The following is a 19,924-nucleotide window of genomic DNA, read 5'->3' as shown; positions in this document are numbered from 1 at the left end:
ACAATTAAGTGTTCTGGAATTCCCATTCTTCTCAAAGTTATCCATAATTTGTTATGATCCACACAATCAAATGCTTTTGCATAGTCAATAAAACATAAGCAAACATCTTTCTGGTATTCTGTGCTTTCAGTGAAGATCCATCTGATATGAGCAAGGATATCCCTCATTCCATGTCCTCTTCTGAACCCAGCTTTCACTTCTGGAAGTTCTCTGTCAATATACTGCTGCAATCATTTTGGAATTATCTTCAGTAAGATTTTACTTGCATGTGATACTAATGATATTGTTCAATAATTTTCACACTCTGTGGGATCACTTTTCTTTGGAATGAGTACAAATATGGATCTTTTCCAGTCAGTTGACCAGGCAGCTGTCTTCCAAATCTCTTGGCATAGCTGAGTGAGTGCTTCCAATGTAGCATCTGTTTGTTGAAACATCTCAATGGATATTCCTCAATGGGTCAATTTCTGGAGGCTTGTTTTTCCCCAATTCCTTCAGTGCAGCTTTGACTTCTTCCTTCAATACCATTGGTTCTTGATCATATGCCATCTCCTAAAATAGATGAACATCAACCAATTCTTTTTGGTACAGTGACTCTGTATATTCCTTGTATCTTCTTTTGATGTTTCCTGCATCATTCAATATATTGCCCATTTAATCTTTCAATATTGCAACTCGAGGCTTACATATTTTCTTCAGTTCTTTCAGCTTGAGAAATGCTGAGTATGGTCTTCCCTTTTGGTTTTCTAACTTCAGGTCTTTGCACATTTCATTATAATATGTGGCTTTGTCTTCTCAAGCTGCTCTTTGAAATCTCCTGTTCAGCTCTTTTATGTTGTCATTTGTCCCCTGCTTTAGCTACCCTCCATTCAAAAGCAAGTTTCAGAGTCTCTCCTGACATCCATTTTTGGTCTTTTCTTCCTTTCCTGTCTTTTTTAATGACCTTTTGCTTTCCTCATGGATGATGTACTTGATGTCATCCACAATTCCTCTGGTTTCCAATGTATCAAATCTATTCTTTGGATGGTCTCTAAATTCAGGAGGGATATAATCAAGATCATATTTTTGCTCTCATGGACTTGTTTTAATTGTCTTCAACTTCAAGTTGAACTTGCATATGAGCAGTTGATGGTCTGTTCCACAATCAGCTCCTGGCCTTGTTTTCCTAAAGATATTGAGTTTTTCCATTGCCTGTTGCCACAGATTTTGTCAATCTGATTCCTGTGTATTCCATCTGGTGAAGTCCACATGTATAGCTACCATTTGTGTTGTTGAAAAAAGGTATTTGCAATGAATAAGTCATTGGTTTTGCAAAATTCTATCATGCAATCTCCAGCTTATTTCTATCACCAAGGCCATATTTTCCAACTACTGGTGATTCTTCTTTGTTTCCAACTTTTGCATTCCAATCACCAGTGATAATTAACACATCTTGATAATCAAGACATTATTTACTAGTTGTTGTTGTTTGCCATGGAGTCGGCCTGACTCATAGCGACCCCTCCTTGGGTTTCCGAGGAAGTAGGATTGCCCAACCTTTACTAGTTAATTAAGCTAAATTGTTGTTTGGGTTCAAGAAGACTTCAGGGAATATTTTTGGTTTACGTTTAAAGGTTATTTTAGGGATAATTTGGGGAGTTCCTAAATTATTTTTTCTATAAATTATGACTAAAACAAATAAGAATAGCAAAGATGTAAAGATAACATAAAAGACCAACAAAAATAAATTAAAAAAAAAACAAACAGTATAAGATACATTAGACAACTATAGAAGAATCAAAGCAAATGGTATAAAAACACTAAGGACACTTTTAAAAAGGAATACTACATTAAGACGTAGCAACAGCCATAAATTAGTTTTCAAATGTTGAAGAGACAGCAGCTTTTGGAGTAAAAACCTATGATAAATGCATTATAAAACTATAAACTATTACTTTTATCTTTATTATTTTTAGATTATAAAAATGATATAAAAGTATAACAGATTTGAAGTCCTCCATAATCCCATCTTTCAGAGAAGCACTGTTGACATATGGTACAACTAACAAAACTAGTATTTCCCTAAAGTGTAGCATGTATTAGTTACAAAATATTAAATTTAAAGATGAGGATTTGAAGCTAGAACTCTGAGTCTAACCACATGATCTTAAGCACTATGCAGTGCTACTGTTATCGGACCAAACATGGGTCCCTGCCCGGTGCGCAGTCAGGCCAAAATAGTTTACACACCGAGATTGAGAGGAGAGAAAATTATTTATTGCAAAACAGCAGTGCAAGGAGTTAGGGGTAGTTAAGTACCCAGATCTAAACTCCCCAAGATGCCATGAAACACAGTTTTTGTAGGTTTCAGGAGAGGGGGTTTGCATATTCACAAAAGTTTGAGGAATTTGGGGCATGAATGTGACACTTGTTTCCTGTAGCTGATAGGGGCTAGGGCACAGGGAGAGGGTCTGCAATTAACTTTTGTCCCATTGTGCATTTTGTCCTATTGGTAGTCCCAGAGTTAATTTACAAGTTGTTTCTAAAATACTTCCCTTCTGCCCTAGTGCACATGTCCGCAGGCCAGAGTTAATTTACAAGTTATTTCTAAAATATTTTTAGCAAATCTATCATCTGCAGGAAGGAATGTTTTCCATTCAGTTCTTTAAGGAACTGAATACTCATCTGCCTGGGGTGGGAAAATAGTTGGGGGCAATTTAGTTTTCTGGTGGGGGGAAATAGTTTTTACTTTACTCTGTTTCACTACCAATAAGAAGGCGAAACCCAACACCTACCCTCTGGGACTGTAGCCCTTAGTGTCAGAGAAGTGAACCCCCTCCCCATCAACATTTAGCCAAACAACAGACCTATAGGCCTACATAGTGAATAATAACACCAGGGAGGAAATTATTCCTCAGTACAGACAACCATAAAAAACCAAAAGGGCAGCATTTGCCCGAAAACAAAGCTCACATAAGATAAAAAGGGGCAGGAGAAAAGGATGAATGGAAATAGGGTGTGAGTCAATCTGAAGCCAGAGTTCTAGCAGCCTCCAGGAAAATCTTTAACCAGAAACCTTTTAGTGTCAGCAATGCTAAAAGGACTTTTGTAATTCTAAACACTCCTTAGGGCCTTTATCTGCCCTCCAGTCTCAGCAGGTATCAAGGAACTTCCTCCGAACTCAGCACGCATCACAAAAGCCATCCGGATTCAGCACATATCAGAGATTTGCCCGACTCCTGAAAGTCTCCCACATATCTGAGCCGCATCCTCCCTAGATAATATTTTCCTAAGTGAACTTTGGAGCCGGTAGGGGTTTCTTTACGTCCCCCAACATCTTAGATCATTGCCCTAAATCCCTTAGCAACAACCAATCATCTGTACCCTCTCGCCCTGGTGCTGCCCCTCCCCATATTATTCCATAAATTGGTGAGAATATCGGGGCAGGGGGTCTTTTGCTTAAGCCACTGACCTGGTAAGGGCAAAGACCCTAACTTAAGTTAGCTAATAAACTTTCCTAGTGCATTTGCTTTGTCGTGTGTTGGCATATTCCTCTCTTCTGAGCATCTCCTTTATAGCCTGGGTACAACAAGGGGACCTAGGGAAGAAGTTGGCAGAGTGCTATTACACGGAGGGGATTGTCACCAATGTCATGAACAAAATGTGTACAAACTGTTGAGTGGAAAAATAACATGCTCTGTAAACTTTCACCCAAATCACAATAAAAAGTTAAAAAAAAAAAAAAAAAAGAGGCTAAAAACAAAAGTCCTTTAAATTGAACCTTCCAGAATAAGAAGTAGCATATCCTCATTAACGGGGGAGGATACAGAAGGACAAGCAATATAATTTTATTGCTTTTAATATTTTGAAAACTTACTGATTTCACGCTGATTCCAGGAAAAAAGCCATTGATGACAACATGAATAGAATCTTGCAGCATAGTGGTTCGAAACCTTTCTAGTAAATCTCTTTTTGATCCCAATCCATAAAGCACAATGTTGAACCCCAGGCTATTAGGAAAGAAACCATTCAGGAAATTAAAATCTAGTATCTCTTATTGTCTATTTTATAAACAGTCAGTTTCCTTAATTTAGGAAGAACTGGGTTAAGTATGTAACTATACTGATTCCAAACTTATACATGGTAAAGTCACAATTTTATTATCTGTACACCAAGCATATCATTCCAACTTCTTCAACAGCTTTCTCTCCAGCTCCTATTATTTTTCCAGTGACAGATGTCTGAAGGAAAGGAAGAAGACGGTCAGTACAAAGCAGTATTTTACAGGCTGAAGTGAGTTTAAGTTGATAGTGTAAATTGAGTAGGTAAGCAGAGGCCACATCACAAAGGCATTAGTAAATCACACTAAGATGTTAATTGACTTTATTCCAAAGACAATGAGCATTTAAAAATAACTGGTAGTGTAGTGCCTAAGGCACTTGACTGCTAACCAAAAGGCTGGTGGTGCACACCCACCAGCCACTTCCTGGGAAGGAAGGTTGGGCAATCTACTTCCACAGTGATACTGCCTGGGAAACCCAAGGAGGGGTTGCTTTGACGATGGCACATAACAACAAGGCATTAAGTGCCTTAAGGTTTTAAGTAGGAAAATAACATGACCTTTTTAGAAAAGATCACACTGGCTATTAAGTGTCATGGAGAAAAATCTAAGGTCTTGAAAGCTTTTTAGGAGGTCACATTAATAGGATTTGGATACTGATTAGATTTGGACATTGAGAAAAAGGAAATATTTAAGAATAACTATTTTCTGGCATAGGCAATTACATGAATGAGATGACATTCACTGTGCTGGGTAGTGGTGTTAGGTGGCAATAATGGGTTTAGGGTAAATTATATACACACGTGCACACACATGTATGTTTGTGTATATATATACATATATATTTTAAGTATGATGAATTATTTACAGGATATCCAAGTAAAACTTCCAATATACATTCAGAAATCATGTCTGCTTCTGAGGAGGTCTGGATTGGAGATAACACTTAGGGGGTCATTCAGCATACAAAAAGCAATTGAAACCAAGAGAGTAAATGAGACTACCCAGAAAACCGGGCACTAGCAATTAAGCTCAAGTCCAACTCCATGATTGTTATGGAAGTCACTCAACACATAGTATTTATGTGATGCTCTCTAGTAATGCAGGACAGCCTAGAAACAGAAGAACAGAAAAGAGATAACCTCTAAAAGTAGGCAAAAGCAGCAGGAAGGAAGTAGGAAAAGTTGGCAATTCTATTAAAGTAGCTGACTATGGGATCTAGGCTGAGTAACAAAGCAGATCAAGTTACCCGGGAGTTGACAGACTAGGAGAAAGAAGGGGATTAGAGTGAAGAGCTGCTTTAATACATTTATAAGGCACAGAATCATAAACAGTTATTGAGAGAGGCTAAGATGCTTGAAGAGAATACAGCCGTGTCCCTCCCAAACAACTCTTACACTTACTATTAACAAAAGAAAACCAGGATTGACTGGGGGCAATTCTGTCAATTTCTGTGTTCTTATTCCTTAAGGGACCTGCCTTCTTATTCAGCCCAGTAACATTATGTAAATGTGAATGTATATGCAGTCACATTAATGTACATCTTAAACACTTCCTCACATAAAAGTCTTTTTTAATATAATTATGAAAGTAACTATGTTGTTGTTATGTGCCGTCAGTCGGCCCTGACTCATAGCAACCCCTCCCTGGGTTTCTGAGGCAGTATCACTACAGAAGTAGGATTGCCCAACCATCCTTCCAAGGAGTGGCTGGTGGGTTTGAACCGCCAGCCTTCTGGTTAGCAGTCAAGTGCCTTAGGCACTATGCTACCAGTTGCTGTTGTTGTTGTTCTGTGCCTTCAAGTCATAGCGACCCCCTCCTTGGGTTTCCAAGGCAGTATCACTACAGAAGTAGAGTGCCCTATTTTCCTTCCGAGGAGTGGCTGAAGGGTTTGAACTGCCAGCCTTCTGGTTAGCAGTCAAGTGCCTTAGGCACTATGCTACCAGAGCTCCTATGTTACCACAGCTCCTAAAAGTAACTATAGTAATAAAAATGCTATGTTTTGATTTTACTCTTCTAGGTTTTAGTGGCAATTTAAAATTAACCTGAGGCATCTGAAACCTGATAAAATTGAAGAAGAATCTAAGAAATAATTTTTTAAATGGTACAATAACGTTAATAGAACAAATCTCACAAAATTGTGAAGGTCTATAGTATATGTATATAGAATGAGATTAAAAGAAGTATCTTCTTTCATTTCAGGAACTCTGTTGTGGAAAATCTATGATACATTTATCGATCACATATTTGAGTTTAAATATTTTTATGAGTAGTAAGTGATTAAAAGATTATTTTACTAATGAGTAGTCAAGTCTGATAAACTTAGAAAACACATGGTTAAAACTAGAATTTCTGAGAAGAGTCATACAATTACGTGAAATTTCTACTTTTGAGTCACAAAATTAGGAAAATGCCTATCTTAAATATGTATCAAGTTAATTGTAAAAATATATTAAATGTTACATTGCTTTCCTTTTCGCATTTATATATATTATCTTTTTTTTAACAAGGGTGTGCAATGATTATAATACTTACTGTAATTGCAACATCCACTTATGAAACAATTGTTCATATTGTTGATTTAGTTGTTTCAGTTCAGCAGAAAAGGAAGGAGAAACCTTCCTCAACAAGTTACATAAAGTTTGCTTAAAAAGAAAGGAAAGAGGGAGAAAAATCACTCTCAAAACACAAGCATCAAGTCAATCCAAATGGAAAATACTTACCTACAGGTTGAAGTTAGTAAGAAGTTATTAGGAGAAATATTTTTAATCTGATTTGGTAATGCATACAGTACATTAACTGAATACATACACTACTTCACATATGATTTAAATGTTCTTTCAAGTTTTTTTTAAACATTTTTTGTAATCTTGTTAGGAGTACAAATATGTAGTAACAATAAAGAATTTACTTTGTTTTGTCTAGAATCATTTACATGATTATAAATTCCAAATTTAAGGCTTTAATTGCTAAAAAGATCATTACCATAAGGAGATGATTAAACCTGCCTCCCAGCTTTGACAACAAATCCAGAAAGACTTTTAAAAACTTATTGATTTGAAAAAATATAAAAGCTTAACACAATAGTACAATATTAATTGTCAGAAAATATTGAATTATTTTTTATAATTTACCATTATCAGTAGTAAAATAAACTTGTACAGTTGGTTCTCTTCCATAAGCTATTTTTGACAATTTGTTTTATCTTTTATCAGTGAAACTTTTACCCTGCAATTACCATGTTCTCAAGATTCTACCTTTAAAATATAAAAATAAGAAAACCAAACTCACTGCTGTTGAGTTGGATCCGACTCATAGCAACCCCTCCTTGGGTTTCTGAGGCAGTATCACTACGGAAGTAGATCGCCCAATCTTCCTTCTGAGAAGTGGCTGGTGGGTTTGAACCACCAGGCTTCTGGTTAGCAGTCAAATGCCTTAGGCACTACGCCACTGCTCTTTTAATTCTGAAGACTAGATTTGCAATCAACATTGTAGGCATTCTGGCCTGTACAGTTTTTACTAATCCACATACTTGAAGAAAATAGGATAAGCTCTCAGTAAAACTTCTAAATAGGTAGTTTTAAAAATCTGTCACTCTTTTAGTTTGTTGTGTGCTGATGAGTCAATTCCGATTCATAGCGACCCTACAATGACAGTAGAACTGCTCCATAAGGTTTTCTAGGCTGTAATCTTTATGAAAGCAGATCTCCAGGTCTTTTCTCCTATGGAGTTGCTGGGTAGGATCTAATGCCTGACCTTTCATTTAGCAGTCAAAACTTGAACCATTGTGCCACCTGGGCTCCTTTGCCCTAAAAAGGCAGGAAAAGCACTAGTATCATTTCCAGTGCTCACCTACTCTGGATTATCCAGAATACTCACAGTGCGAATGCTGGAATGTTTTCTCATCTATGTACTTTCATTTCAAACTTTAATATCATAGAGAATTGCACTACTGGCTCCAATTCTTCTCCGTTCCCTGTATTCATACTCTTTGCCGTGTCACTTTGCAGTTCCTTCCATTAAAGGAGTGGAGTATAGTTCAGTGTCTCTGACTATGTTTTCAACCATATGAGTTGCTCACAAGAATGAGGCAGAAGAAATATTGTGCCAGTTCTGAGGCTAGGCTTTCCATTTGTTCTCTTACGATTCTGTCACTGCCATGAGAAAATGTCTCAGCTAGTCTACTGATCCAAGGAGAGATATATGTCCAACAAACATGATAAATAAATGCTTATTGCCAAGTGTCACTGAGATCGTATTCGTTAGTTATTCCCACAGTCAGTGCAAGACCTTCCCCTTTCTAATTATTATGAGGTGTGTCTTTCATCCTCATAGAAGTCTTTTTGCTTCCAGGTCCTTGAAGTCCTACTTTGACCCTAGATTCATTTATCCTTTCCCCATTTTATTCTATAAAAATACATGCACTAAGCAGATGTTAAGGAGCTCTGGTAGCACAGCGCCTAAGGTATCTGACTGCTAACCAGAAGGTTAGTGGTTCAAACCCACCAGTCACTCCATGGAAATAAGACTGGGCACTCCACATCGGTAAAGATTTATCGCCTCAGAAACCCAGTGGGGTTGCTATGAATCGGAATCAACTCGACGGTAGTGGGTTTGGTTTTTTGGTTTAAGCAGATGTTAGTGTCATCTCTTCCTTGGAATAAGCTGGCTTCTTGAAATATATTTTCAGCTAGTCTCTGATCTGACTCTTAATACCTATAAACCAGATGACAAAAAAAGAAAAGAAAAACATAGCATCATGTTATCCAGGTCATAAAGGTTTACCCTATATTCTCCTCTCTCTTTTCTATAGGTAGTCCCAAAGTAAAACTGCTATGTCAAAAGTCACAGGCACCTTAGAAAATCACACTCAGTTCTGAAATACAGAGAAAAATATAATCTTGATACTCTCTGAGTTAATAATAATCTTTTTCTCACTCACATTATCAACTCCACCATCTACTGAAAGATCTCTTTTCTCAGGAAGGTATCAGTCAAAATCCCAACAAGTACAATGTGGTATTTTTAGTAAATGAGCACCCGAGACCACAGTGTTTAGTAACCTCATTATTATACCTCAATGGGCAAGTTTTCCATAATATCAGTAAGCAGAACATGCTGTTTTTTGCAAGATTTGTAACTCAGATGAAGACAGGCTACAATCTTAGTTTTATGACCAGTGTGAGAATTAATGAAAAAATGAGCAAAATGAATAACAGAGATTAATAGTACATAGATAACAAAGAAATTATGACCCTGATGATTCTTACAGACTGTGGAAAAATGATAATAAGAGGAAAAAAAAATGCTTATACTATGCCAAACACAGTTCTAGTCCAGTAAACTATTTACCATATATACAATAAAATAAGCGTGTAATAATTTTTCACATTAGTGTTCATTTTGATCAGGACAAGAATTCTGCTTGTGTAGGCTTATTCTTCAAATATGTTCCTTATATACCATAATTTTCAGCTCACAAAAGGAAAAGTTTACAAGTAAAATCCCTTACAACATACCTGATCCAGTTTTGCTTTCTTTAGTTTCTGTAGTGTTCTATCAGAAGTTAAAACTTTTGAACTGCTGTGAGCTTCAAAATATTCTTCTACTAAGTCACTCTGAAAGTGAACAGAGCAAAGTCAGTTCTCAGTAGTTCCAGGTATCTGTTTATATCAAATCTAGACAGCAATAGCAGTGCAAAATGGAACATGTGAAATTCTTCTGTAACTGGTATTTTCTTTTTAAGGCTAAGGACCAAGCATATTTAATTCCTGTAATAGAACTGAGTAACTCTTAAAATTATAAAAGTTAAAAAATGACTAGAGTGAAGTAGCTTGCTTCTAAAATTGATTCCTAAGTACCAATGTATAATTTGTACTCAGAGCAAAAGAAAAAAAAAAGTTTTATATATCGAGACTTGTGTTTGTTTCTCAAATAATCCTAGCAAATTCTTTAATATTAGTAGAGTTAAATAATTGTGAAAATGGGGAAGAAATCAATAGCAAGGTGAAAAAGACGTGCCTACTATTCTAGTAAAATGGCTCACTATTCTACTTCCTGTCCCTGGACAGGACTCTGTGCAGCATGGTAGAGAACGGACAGGAAACTATTCCAGCAGAAGGCTTCCTTACTTCCTCTGAACCTTTACACAGAGCCGTAGCCCAATAAGCCTTTTCTCAGCATTCTTCTAAACAAGTCAACATCGATTTGTAGCCACATCATTCATTACTTACATTGACTAAAATACATCCACTATGTTATAAAACCAAAACTGTATGAAAAAGGTATACACTAAGGCATTTTGCCTCCAATTATCTAATCAAAAGTCCACTTTTATACAACTGAATTGAGAAACCATTTTTAGCATAACCTAAATTTCCATATATGTCTACTTTTGGACATTCTATTCTGGAAGACTCATTAACAACCTGCCATATACAGATGACCCAACTTTGTTAGCTGAAAGTGAAGATGACTTGATGCACTTACTGATGTAGATCAACACTGCAGTCTTCAGTATGGATTACACCTCAACATGAAGATAATGAAAATCCTCACAACTGGACCAATAAGCAACATCATGATAAATAGAGAAAAGATTTAACAAGATTTCATTTTACTTGGGTCCACAATCAACACCCATGGAAGCAGCAATCAAGGAATCAGACTATGTACTTCACTGGGCAAATCTGCTTCAAAAGACCTCTTTAAAGTGTTAAAGAGCAAAGATGTCACTTTGAAAACTAAGGTGCACCTAATCCAATCCATGGTATTTTCAACTGCCTCAAATGCACGGACAATGAATAAGGAGGACTACAGAAGAATTAATGCCTTTGAAATGTGGTGTTGGAGAAGAATATTAAAAATACCACGGACTGGCAGAACAACAAACAAATCTGTCTTGGAAGAAGTGCAGCTGGAATGCTCCTTAAAAGTAAGAATAGACAGACTTCATCTCACATCCTTCGGTAATGTTTTTAGAAGAGATGGTCCTAGGGAAGGATATCATGCTTGGTAGAGGGTCATCGAAAAGACCCTCAGCATGATGGAGAGACACACAGTGGCTGCTACAACGGGCTCAAGCATAGCAAGGAGTGTGAGGTGATTGCACGACTGAGCAGAGTTTTGTTCTGTTGTATGAAGGGTTGCTATGAGTCAAAGCCAACTCAACAGCCTCAAACAAAATTCTGGTCTGTCTATTTAGTCATATTATCAGTACGACCCACCAGCCACTCCTTGGAAGGAAGGTTGGGCAATCTACTTCCGTAGTGACACCTCCTCGGAAACCCAAGGAGGGGTCGCTATGAGTCAAAATTGACTCGACGGCATTAAGTTTTTTTTTTTTTCCTACATTTAAACTTTCCTTTCATTTGGTTAACTAGCGGGTCAAAGGAAAATTCTCTTGTATCCATTCTAGATTTTTCAAGGGCAAAGTTCAAACCAGGTTACATAGAAAGGGTTTGTATTATCAGGCAGGAATAGAAAAACTTACATGCAACCCGAACATGCTAAGTTTCATGAATCAAAAGCAAATCTATTGCTATCAAGGCAATTCCAACTCAGCAACCCTACAGGACAGAGTAGAAAAGCCACAAGGGGTTTCTAAACCTGTAATTTTTTACAGAAGCAGACTACCTCATCTTTTGTCCACAGAGCATCTGGGTTTAAAATTGCTGATTTTGATAAACAGCCCAATGCTTTAATGACAGTACCACCAGAGCTTCTGAGTTTCATTAGCTCCTCTAATTATAATATTACAAATCTGTGGGTGGTACAAACTATTAATGTGCTCAGCTCCTAACCAAAAGATTAGAGGTTCAAGTTCACCCAGAACCACTTCAGAAAAAAGGTCTGGTGATCTACTTCTGAAAAATCATCCACTGATAACCCTATAGAGGGCAGTTCCACTGTGACACACGTGGGCCGTTTTAAGTTGGAGTGAACTTGACAGCAACTCGTTTTTATTCTTGCTACATGATTCAGCACTCTATAGTTCCCCAGATACACATGTCTGATGTCCCTTGCATTAGAGGCTACTTCAACTTTACTTTCAGGAGGGAGCTCAGATGTGGCAAGAGGAGCTTGCCCTGTACAGCCCAAAGGGCTTTCATGGTATATTTGCAATTACGCTGATTGTGTCCCTTAGAGTAGCTTCAAATCTGTTGCTCTGCATCTCTTCTCCAACACAAAGAAGAGATGCAAGGCAGAGCTTTCCTTGCTTGTAAGAGGACTGTTGTTGTTATGTGCCATCGAGTAGGACCCCTCATAGCGACCCCTCCTTGGGTTTCCGAGGCAGTATCACTATGGAAGTAGATTGCCCAACCTTCCTTCCAAGGAGTGGCTGGTGGGTCTGAACCTCCAGCCTTGTGGTTAGCAGTCAAGTGCCTTAGGCACTATGCTACCAGAGCTACAATACAATAAATCCCTGATGATTACACTCAGATATAATTTGCACATTCTCCTACTCTAAATCCAAGATAATCTAGCAAATGACTTATGTGATATCCCATAGTACTGTCAACCTCTGTCCCAGACAGGTGTACCACAATCAGTTTCCATAATAGTCTACAAACCCAAAACAATTTTGGCCACCAAAGTTTAGCAATCAAAATTATGGCAAAGACCAAACACATTACCCAAATTCCTCCCTAGATTTTACAAATCTTTCTAATTTTTCATCTTCCTAATGTAACCAGTTTCTATCAAATAAATAATAAAAAATAAAGTATTTTTGTATAAGAATTATAACAAATTACAATGAAAACAAAAAGAAAAAATTCCATTCATGATACTGCCTTGCTCCTTGCATCTAAGTGACTTTTAATTATAATACCAAAAAAAATCCCACTGCCATCAAGTCCATATTGACTCACAGTGACTCCCATTGGGTTTCCAAGGCAGTAAATCTTTACAGTAGTGTACCCTGTCTTCCTTCCATGGAATGGGTGGTGGGTTTGAACTGCTAACTTTCTGGTTAGCAGTCAAATGTCTTAGTCACTATGCTATCAGAGCTCCTTTGTAGTTATTTTAGCATATATAATATTGTATGAGAGTTTTCACTTGAGAAATCATCTTACTTATCACTTCTAATGTTTATATGAAAGACCCTCTGGTGGCACAGTGCCTAAGGCATCTGACTGATAACCAGAAGGCTGGTGATTCAAACCCACCAGCTACTCCATAGAAGGAAGACAGGGCAATCTACTTCTGTAAGGATTTACTGCCTCGGAAAGCTAATGGGGGTTGCTATGATACAGAATCAACTCGATGACAATGGGTTTGGTTTTTTTTTGGAATGTTTATATACATAGGGTCACTATGAGTCAGAGCTGACTCGACAGCACCTAACAACAACTTTATATACCAGTCTAGTGAAAACATAGGAGCTCTGGTGGCATAATGCCTAAGGCATTTGTCTGCTAACCAGAAGGCTGGTGGTTCAAACTCACCAGCCACTCCTCGGAAGGAAGGTCGGGCAATCTACTTCCGTAGTGAAAGAGCCTCGGAAACCCAAGAAGTCGGATCTGACTTGATGGCAGTGCATTGCGTTTTTGACTGAGCATGTGCTTTAACTTATCTAATCATTTCCCTAGTTGGACATTTAAGTTGTTTTTTATTTTGTATTATGCATAATATTGCCATAAACATCTTTTGCACACACCTTTCTGTTGTTTACAATGCTGAACATTTGCCTATGTTTGCTTAGGAACTGAAATTTTTCTAATGTGAAATACCTTAGATTTTCCTTGGGTAGAAAAGGGAGGCAAAAGTGGTTATAAAAGCTAATCTTGATAATATATAAAGAACTCCTACATATTGATTAAGAAAAGACCAAGAACCCAAGAGGAAAATGTGCAAAGTATATGAGTAAGCAGTTCACAAAAAAAGAATTACAAATGACTCTTAAACATTTAACAAGATGCTCAGTTTCACTCAACTAAGGATAGTACAAATTATAACTATACTGGGATAAGTATGGTAGTAGCTTTAAGTGGCAAGTTAGTCAGTGAACAAGTATTTTCATAGTAGTATAAATTAAAAAAAAAAAAAAAAAAAACCCGCTATGGAGAACAGTTCAGTAACATTTATAAAAATTATTTACATATTTATTCTCTAATCACTTTTGGAAACTTATTCCATAGATAGGTGCAACATGTGAGAAATGACTATGTAATAAGGATTATTAACTGCAGCATTGCTCTGTGTATAGAGCAAAATACTAGCTATGACACTAATGGCCATCCCTCCAAACCAAATCAAATCCATTACCTTCAAGTAGATTCTGACTTAGAGAGATCCCATAGGGCAGAATAGAACTTCTCCATATGGTCTCCAAGGCAGTAAATCTTTATGGAAACAGACTGCCACATCTTTCTCCCACAGAGTGGCTGGTAGGTTCAAACAGCCAACCTTTCGGTTAGCAGCTGAGTACATAATCTCTGCATCCTCAAAGTTCCTTCTGTCCATCCATAGGGACTGGCTAAATAAATTATGGTATATTCATATGCATACAGACACTATGCAGGCATTAGAAAAAAAAAGAGCATGTTCTTCTAATACTGATATGGAAAGAGCTCCAAAACGTACTGTTAGGTAAAAAAGCAAAATGCAAAGCACAGTGTGTAGTACATCACCTTTTGTATAAAAGGGGGATTAAATAAGAGTATATACATTTGCTCAAAAACATAAAAAAAAAAACCTTTTAAAAGGATATATTATAAAATAATAATGTTTACCAAGTGTAGGAGGTAGGGGGCAGTGGGCAGATGGGGCACAGGAGCAAGATGGAAAATTTTTCAATGTGTAGCTTTTAAGTTTTTAAATAGTTTAACCATATGAATGAAACTGTTTTAAAAACAAAATTAAAACAAAAATTTATGTTACTAAGCTCCTCAGCAAGTCAGTCACTTTGGTTTTTTTATTTTAGATTTACAAACAAATATTACTACTGAGAAGTAGAAGAAATACACAAAAGACAAAATGAGATATAGATATGTGTAGAATACTCATTTAAAACATGAAATACCTTACACTTTCCTTGGGGAGAAAAGAGGTAAAAGTAGCTATAAAAAGCTAATCTTGGTAATATATAAAGAGGCCCTACAACTAATAGCTAAAGATAAGAAAAAATAATGATGCTACCACCAGCAAGTTTATATTACCAATGATATTCATGTGCTGATGTTACTGTGAATTGAAACAACTGTGGACTCAAAGTAGCAAACTATGAAAGACACACCATGACTCATTCTTGGGATTTATCCTACCAATGTAAGTCAAGAGAGAGGAAAAATAATAAGAACAAAGCTATTGATCCATCACAAACAAAAGAACTGAAAAACAATGTAAATATTCCAAAACAGGGACCTGATTGACATTTGTTATGAAAAATAATAAAGGCTGTGTAAAACATGGAAAATATTTACAAGTGATAAATAAAGAAATCAAAATTATTTGTTCACTAAGATTTCTATTTTAAATTATAAATACATGCATTTGTTTAAAGACTGGGAGAGAACATTAAAAATGAAAATGAGATATTTAGAAAGACTTCTGTTCTTAATATTCCTGTAACAAACTGCTAAAATCATTTGTATAGTAAATTAAAAATATAAGATACAGAAAAATGAAGAAAAGGAATTTGGATTTCCCCTCATTTGGATTTCTTATTTTAGAGTATCGTATCTTTGAAGTATTACACCATTTTTATTTAAGGTTAAAAGTCACCCTCTTCACTTACTGTTTTATCTCTCTTCATTTTCTTAGAAGGTATTTCTTTGCAAACAGGAGCTGAAACTACTCTTTTCTGAGCTTGAACCTTTTGGGTCAATATGACTTCATTAGTGTCCTCTTCACATTCCTGTGCAATGCCTTCATCATCCTCAGAGTTAGAAGCAGAATATTCACTTTCACTGTCAGTATGAGAACTTGGAACTGTGGGGGGAGAAATACTTGAGAATATTTACAGGTTGATAAGAGAAACAATATGGAGTAGTATGCCACATTGTGAGTGCTGAGATAAGAATGTGAGTTCTGGTTTTATCATAATTTGGACATGGTTTCACAAGAGTTAATTATATAAAATTTCTAAGGATTAATTTCCTCCTTTGTCAAATATAGCTAATAGTGTTAAATTTCATAAACCATTACCGTATTTCTCTGAAATGTATGTAAAGCACCTAACTGCCTAACACACGGTAGAAACTGTGGTAGAAACTGTTAATTGATACCACATTCTATTCTCCTTCCCTCTGCCTTGCTAAGAGAACTCCACTTCTACAAAATGTGGCAATGTGCCCATCCCAGAGGATGAATCATTGCAACTGTCTTTTTCTTTTGCCAGACACTTGCTTTCCCAGACTCTCTTCTAACTAGGGTTGCTATGTAACTCTTTGCCCAATGAGACCTGAAGAGACTTCTGCTTCCAGATTTATTTTTAAACAATATCATTTTTATTTTTGCAGTGTTTCCTCCCCACATTTTTAAACAATATAATTTAAAAATAACCATAGCCACCTCCACTATTCCCCAGAAACAATAAAGGTAGTTTGATAGTCATCAAAGTAAGTATAAACCTATTCTGAAAAGTTAACTTATAAAATAGGACCTTTTCACCAAATCCATGTATTTATTTCGAACAACAGATATATTTCAGAGGGTTATGTAGAGTCAGCATGTAATAAGTACAGATATTATTTAAAATTTTTTTTTCTTTTTTCAAAAAGGGCTTGATTTTGTAGGTGTGCATATAGCTTAGCAGATTGAGATCTGCCTTAGTTACTGTCCACAGAAGATAACAGGTTAGAAGTGGGAAGAGGACCAGAAAATATCTTATTTATATATCCATCCTGCATATAGGCATATATACTTGGTGGTGATTGGGAAGGGAGGATTTGCTCACCTTCTCTCTAAAAAGGATTCTTCTTTAGGTTATAGGGCATACAGATGTAAAATAGTAACAATAAATACTGCATATATTAATCTTTTGTTGCTTCAGATAATCGAACCATTTAGGATAACCATTTTTATGCTGATTAAAAATGAAGGATTAACAGCTCTATGAAATCCATGGTTTGAAAGAAAAGGGCTACAGTGTGAAGTTCTGAGGTTCAACTGGATTTGACAATGTTAGCTAATATAATTGCCAAAACCCCCAAAAAAGGATTGACATCTTTCTAAAACAAAGAGGTCAAATACTTATTGCTCCAAAGCTAAATACTTAAAAATCTAAAACCATTTTTAATTTCCCAGAAGGCCAAGTGTATGTTTACTTGGCTTCATATAACATTCAGTACAAATGTGAATATTTAATATTATTTCATTATAACATTTCTAAATAAATCAATAAATTGCCTCCAAGCTGTCTCAAAACAAACTAAAAGGCATGTTATTTTATCAGACAGATGTTTTAACAGACTTCAGTATCCATTGACATAAAATCTTAGTGTGTAAAGAAATACATACCTATTAATCTTTTCCTTAGACCACTAGGTTGTGTTGACAGAAATTTACTTTTGTCACTGTTCTGTTTAAAAAAAAAAAAAAAAAAGCATTGTAGTTAAATAGTCAAATAATGACATGAAATATCAATGACTGGTCAGTAAGCTAGAAAAGAAAAATATTTTGCTTTAAAGGATAAGCCTCTGATTTAAGACTTTAGGAAGATAAAAACAAATGAATTTATTGGAAAAAATAATAAAGAATATGACAACAAAAACAAACTCCAAAGGATTGCTAGAGTGATTTTAGAAATTGTATTCCAGGACACATATAAAGTATATAGTTAAATAAAAAAGGGTTAAGTCTATCAGCTTTGTGAATCTTTGTGAATCACTTTTCACCTCTAAATTAGCAGAATATTAAAAAAAAGAAGAAGTAATAATAACCAGTGTTGATATTATGCATGGAATATGAGTATGGATAGCAATGACTCCTTCATGTGCTAGAAATTTATTGGTATGTAAGTATTACATCTGTGAGGAGGAAAGAAATAAGGATTTATACTTTTTGCTTTCATATGTTTTAATTTTAAAATATTTTATAGACATGTAAAGTAAAAATTAGGAGCTCTGGTGGCACAGTACCTAAAGCATTTGACTGCTAACCAGAAGGCTGGTAGTTCAAACCCACCAGCTACTCCTTGGAAGGAAGATTGGGCAATCTACTTCCACAGTGATACCACTTCAGAAATCTAAAGAGGGGTTGCTATGAGTTGGATCCGACTCAACAGTAGTGAGTTTGTTTTTTCCTTTTTTAGATTTTAAAGTAAAAATTATGTCTTCATGTTTTTCTCTTCCTCAGAGGATATCTTTAACACTATTAAATTTCTAGCACATAAAAATGCCCACTGCTATACACATGTTAATTTTTAACAGTACTTAGTACCCTGTGTTTTCTCTCTCTCTCTCTCTCTTTTTTTTTTTTTTGGCTACAAGAAAATGTGACAAAAAAATCTAGGTCTGTTGCCTTGTGATAAGTTGTTGGTGCCAACTAGAAATGTTAATAAAATTTGATCTGCAAATATTTCATGTTTTTGATTAAGATGCTCAAATCTTAACCCATGTACAATATACATATTTAACTGAAACAAATTATGATGAAATAATACTTATAAAATATAAAATTTCTATTCTATTTCATTTTTTAAAATGCAGGTCATGTCCTACTCAACTGATTGCCAGATTGAGACAATCTGCACCCACATAGTTTAATTATCAGGTCTGAAAACTTAAAGCACCTGCATCAAAATAATGATTTATTTCAGAAAATGTCTTGCTCAAGAAGATAAGGCTAAAAACTAGTAAGTACCTCTGTGTTTGCTACAGGAAATTTCTGCAAAGTAGTTTATCTGAACTGTTTGCTCATCAGGCAACCACTCTGACATCAGGACAATAGATTACTACCAGGGTAAACAGCTTGCTTATCAAATAACAGTTTATAAAGACTCATTTCAAGACTCTTTTTACTGTCCACCAATCCTAAAAGATCATGTCATGAACTCTACTTAATCAGTAAGTCATCTTTTAAAGACCTTCCTTAAACCACTTGAGCTCAGATTCCAAAGCCTATACATATCCTCCCTCATTACAAAAGAGCTAATAAACTTAGCTTTGTTTGATCAATAGGTTTTCTGGAGGTCTTTTGGGGAGTCATCAAGATCCACTAATGATGTTGATCTACAACTTGAAAAAGAATAATGTATCTAATTTCTTGATTATGAAACTGAGTTTTAATCTTTTTTTAATTGTCTATCATGAATTGGTTATAAATTTACAAAGCAGATTCATTTTATACTCAACTGTTCATATACATTTTGTTTCACAGCACTGATTACAATCCTCACAATAAATAGCTCTTCTCCCATCTCCTCCATGTGACTACCCCTTCCCTATGTCCTTCTTATCTATGCATTCCAGTTTATCTAGCTTTCCTCTATGCAAATGCTGCCCTTCTGATCTCTCACAATTGGCTGTTCTAAGGTGTGCATCTCCCTGGGGTAGGTGTTCCACTAGTAGGCCTTTGTATTGTTTGGGTGAGAGCTAACCAATGGGAGGGAGTCCAATTCCAGGCCTGAAGAGTAACCCAGGGCAATAGTCTTGGGGGTTTCACTGTGGTCTATCTAACTAGTAATTCTGGTCATTTTTGTGTTTTTTAATTTTGTTCTACATTTTTCCTCCCATTCTATCCAGGATCACCAATTTTGATCCCTTTCCGAGTGTTTGGCCTTGGTAGTCAGGCACCATCTAGTTCTTCTGGTCTGAGGGTTGTGAAGGCTGAGGTTTCTGTGGCCCATTAGTCTCTTGTTGTTGTTGTTGTTATTTGCCGTCGAGTCGGCCCCGACTCATAGCAACCCCTCCTTGGGTTTCCAAGGCAGTATCACTACGG

At 36.1% G+C, this 19,924-nt stretch overlaps 1 protein-coding gene across 1 annotated transcript in view; it reads right to left on the bottom strand.

The window, feature by feature from the left end:
- The window catches only part of ORC2 (origin recognition complex subunit 2), a 48,568-nt gene that overhangs the window by 16,371 nt on the left and 12,273 nt on the right, over window positions 1–19,924 (bottom strand). The window contains exons 6-10 of the mRNA XM_007935225.2: window positions 17,504–17,564; window positions 15,780–15,973; window positions 9,559–9,657; window positions 6,575–6,684; window positions 3,857–3,989 (exon numbers count right to left, since the gene is read on the bottom strand). Coding sequence (XP_007933416.1) covers window positions 3,857–3,989; window positions 6,575–6,684; window positions 9,559–9,657; window positions 15,780–15,973; window positions 17,504–17,564 — 597 coding nt within the window. The remainder of the gene's footprint in view (window positions 1–3,856; window positions 3,990–6,574; window positions 6,685–9,558; window positions 9,658–15,779; window positions 15,974–17,503; window positions 17,565–19,924) is intronic.

Source organism: Orycteropus afer, unplaced genomic scaffold (assembly GCF_000298275.1).
Source record: "Orycteropus afer afer isolate SDZICR_OR568_19922 unplaced genomic scaffold, OryAfe1.0 scaffold00002, whole genome shotgun sequence".
In the NCBI taxonomy this organism is placed as follows: domain Eukaryota; kingdom Metazoa; phylum Chordata; class Mammalia; order Tubulidentata; family Orycteropodidae; genus Orycteropus; species Orycteropus afer.
Note: the sequence above shows the minus strand (reverse complement) of the source record. Positions and strands in the feature narration are given on the sequence as shown.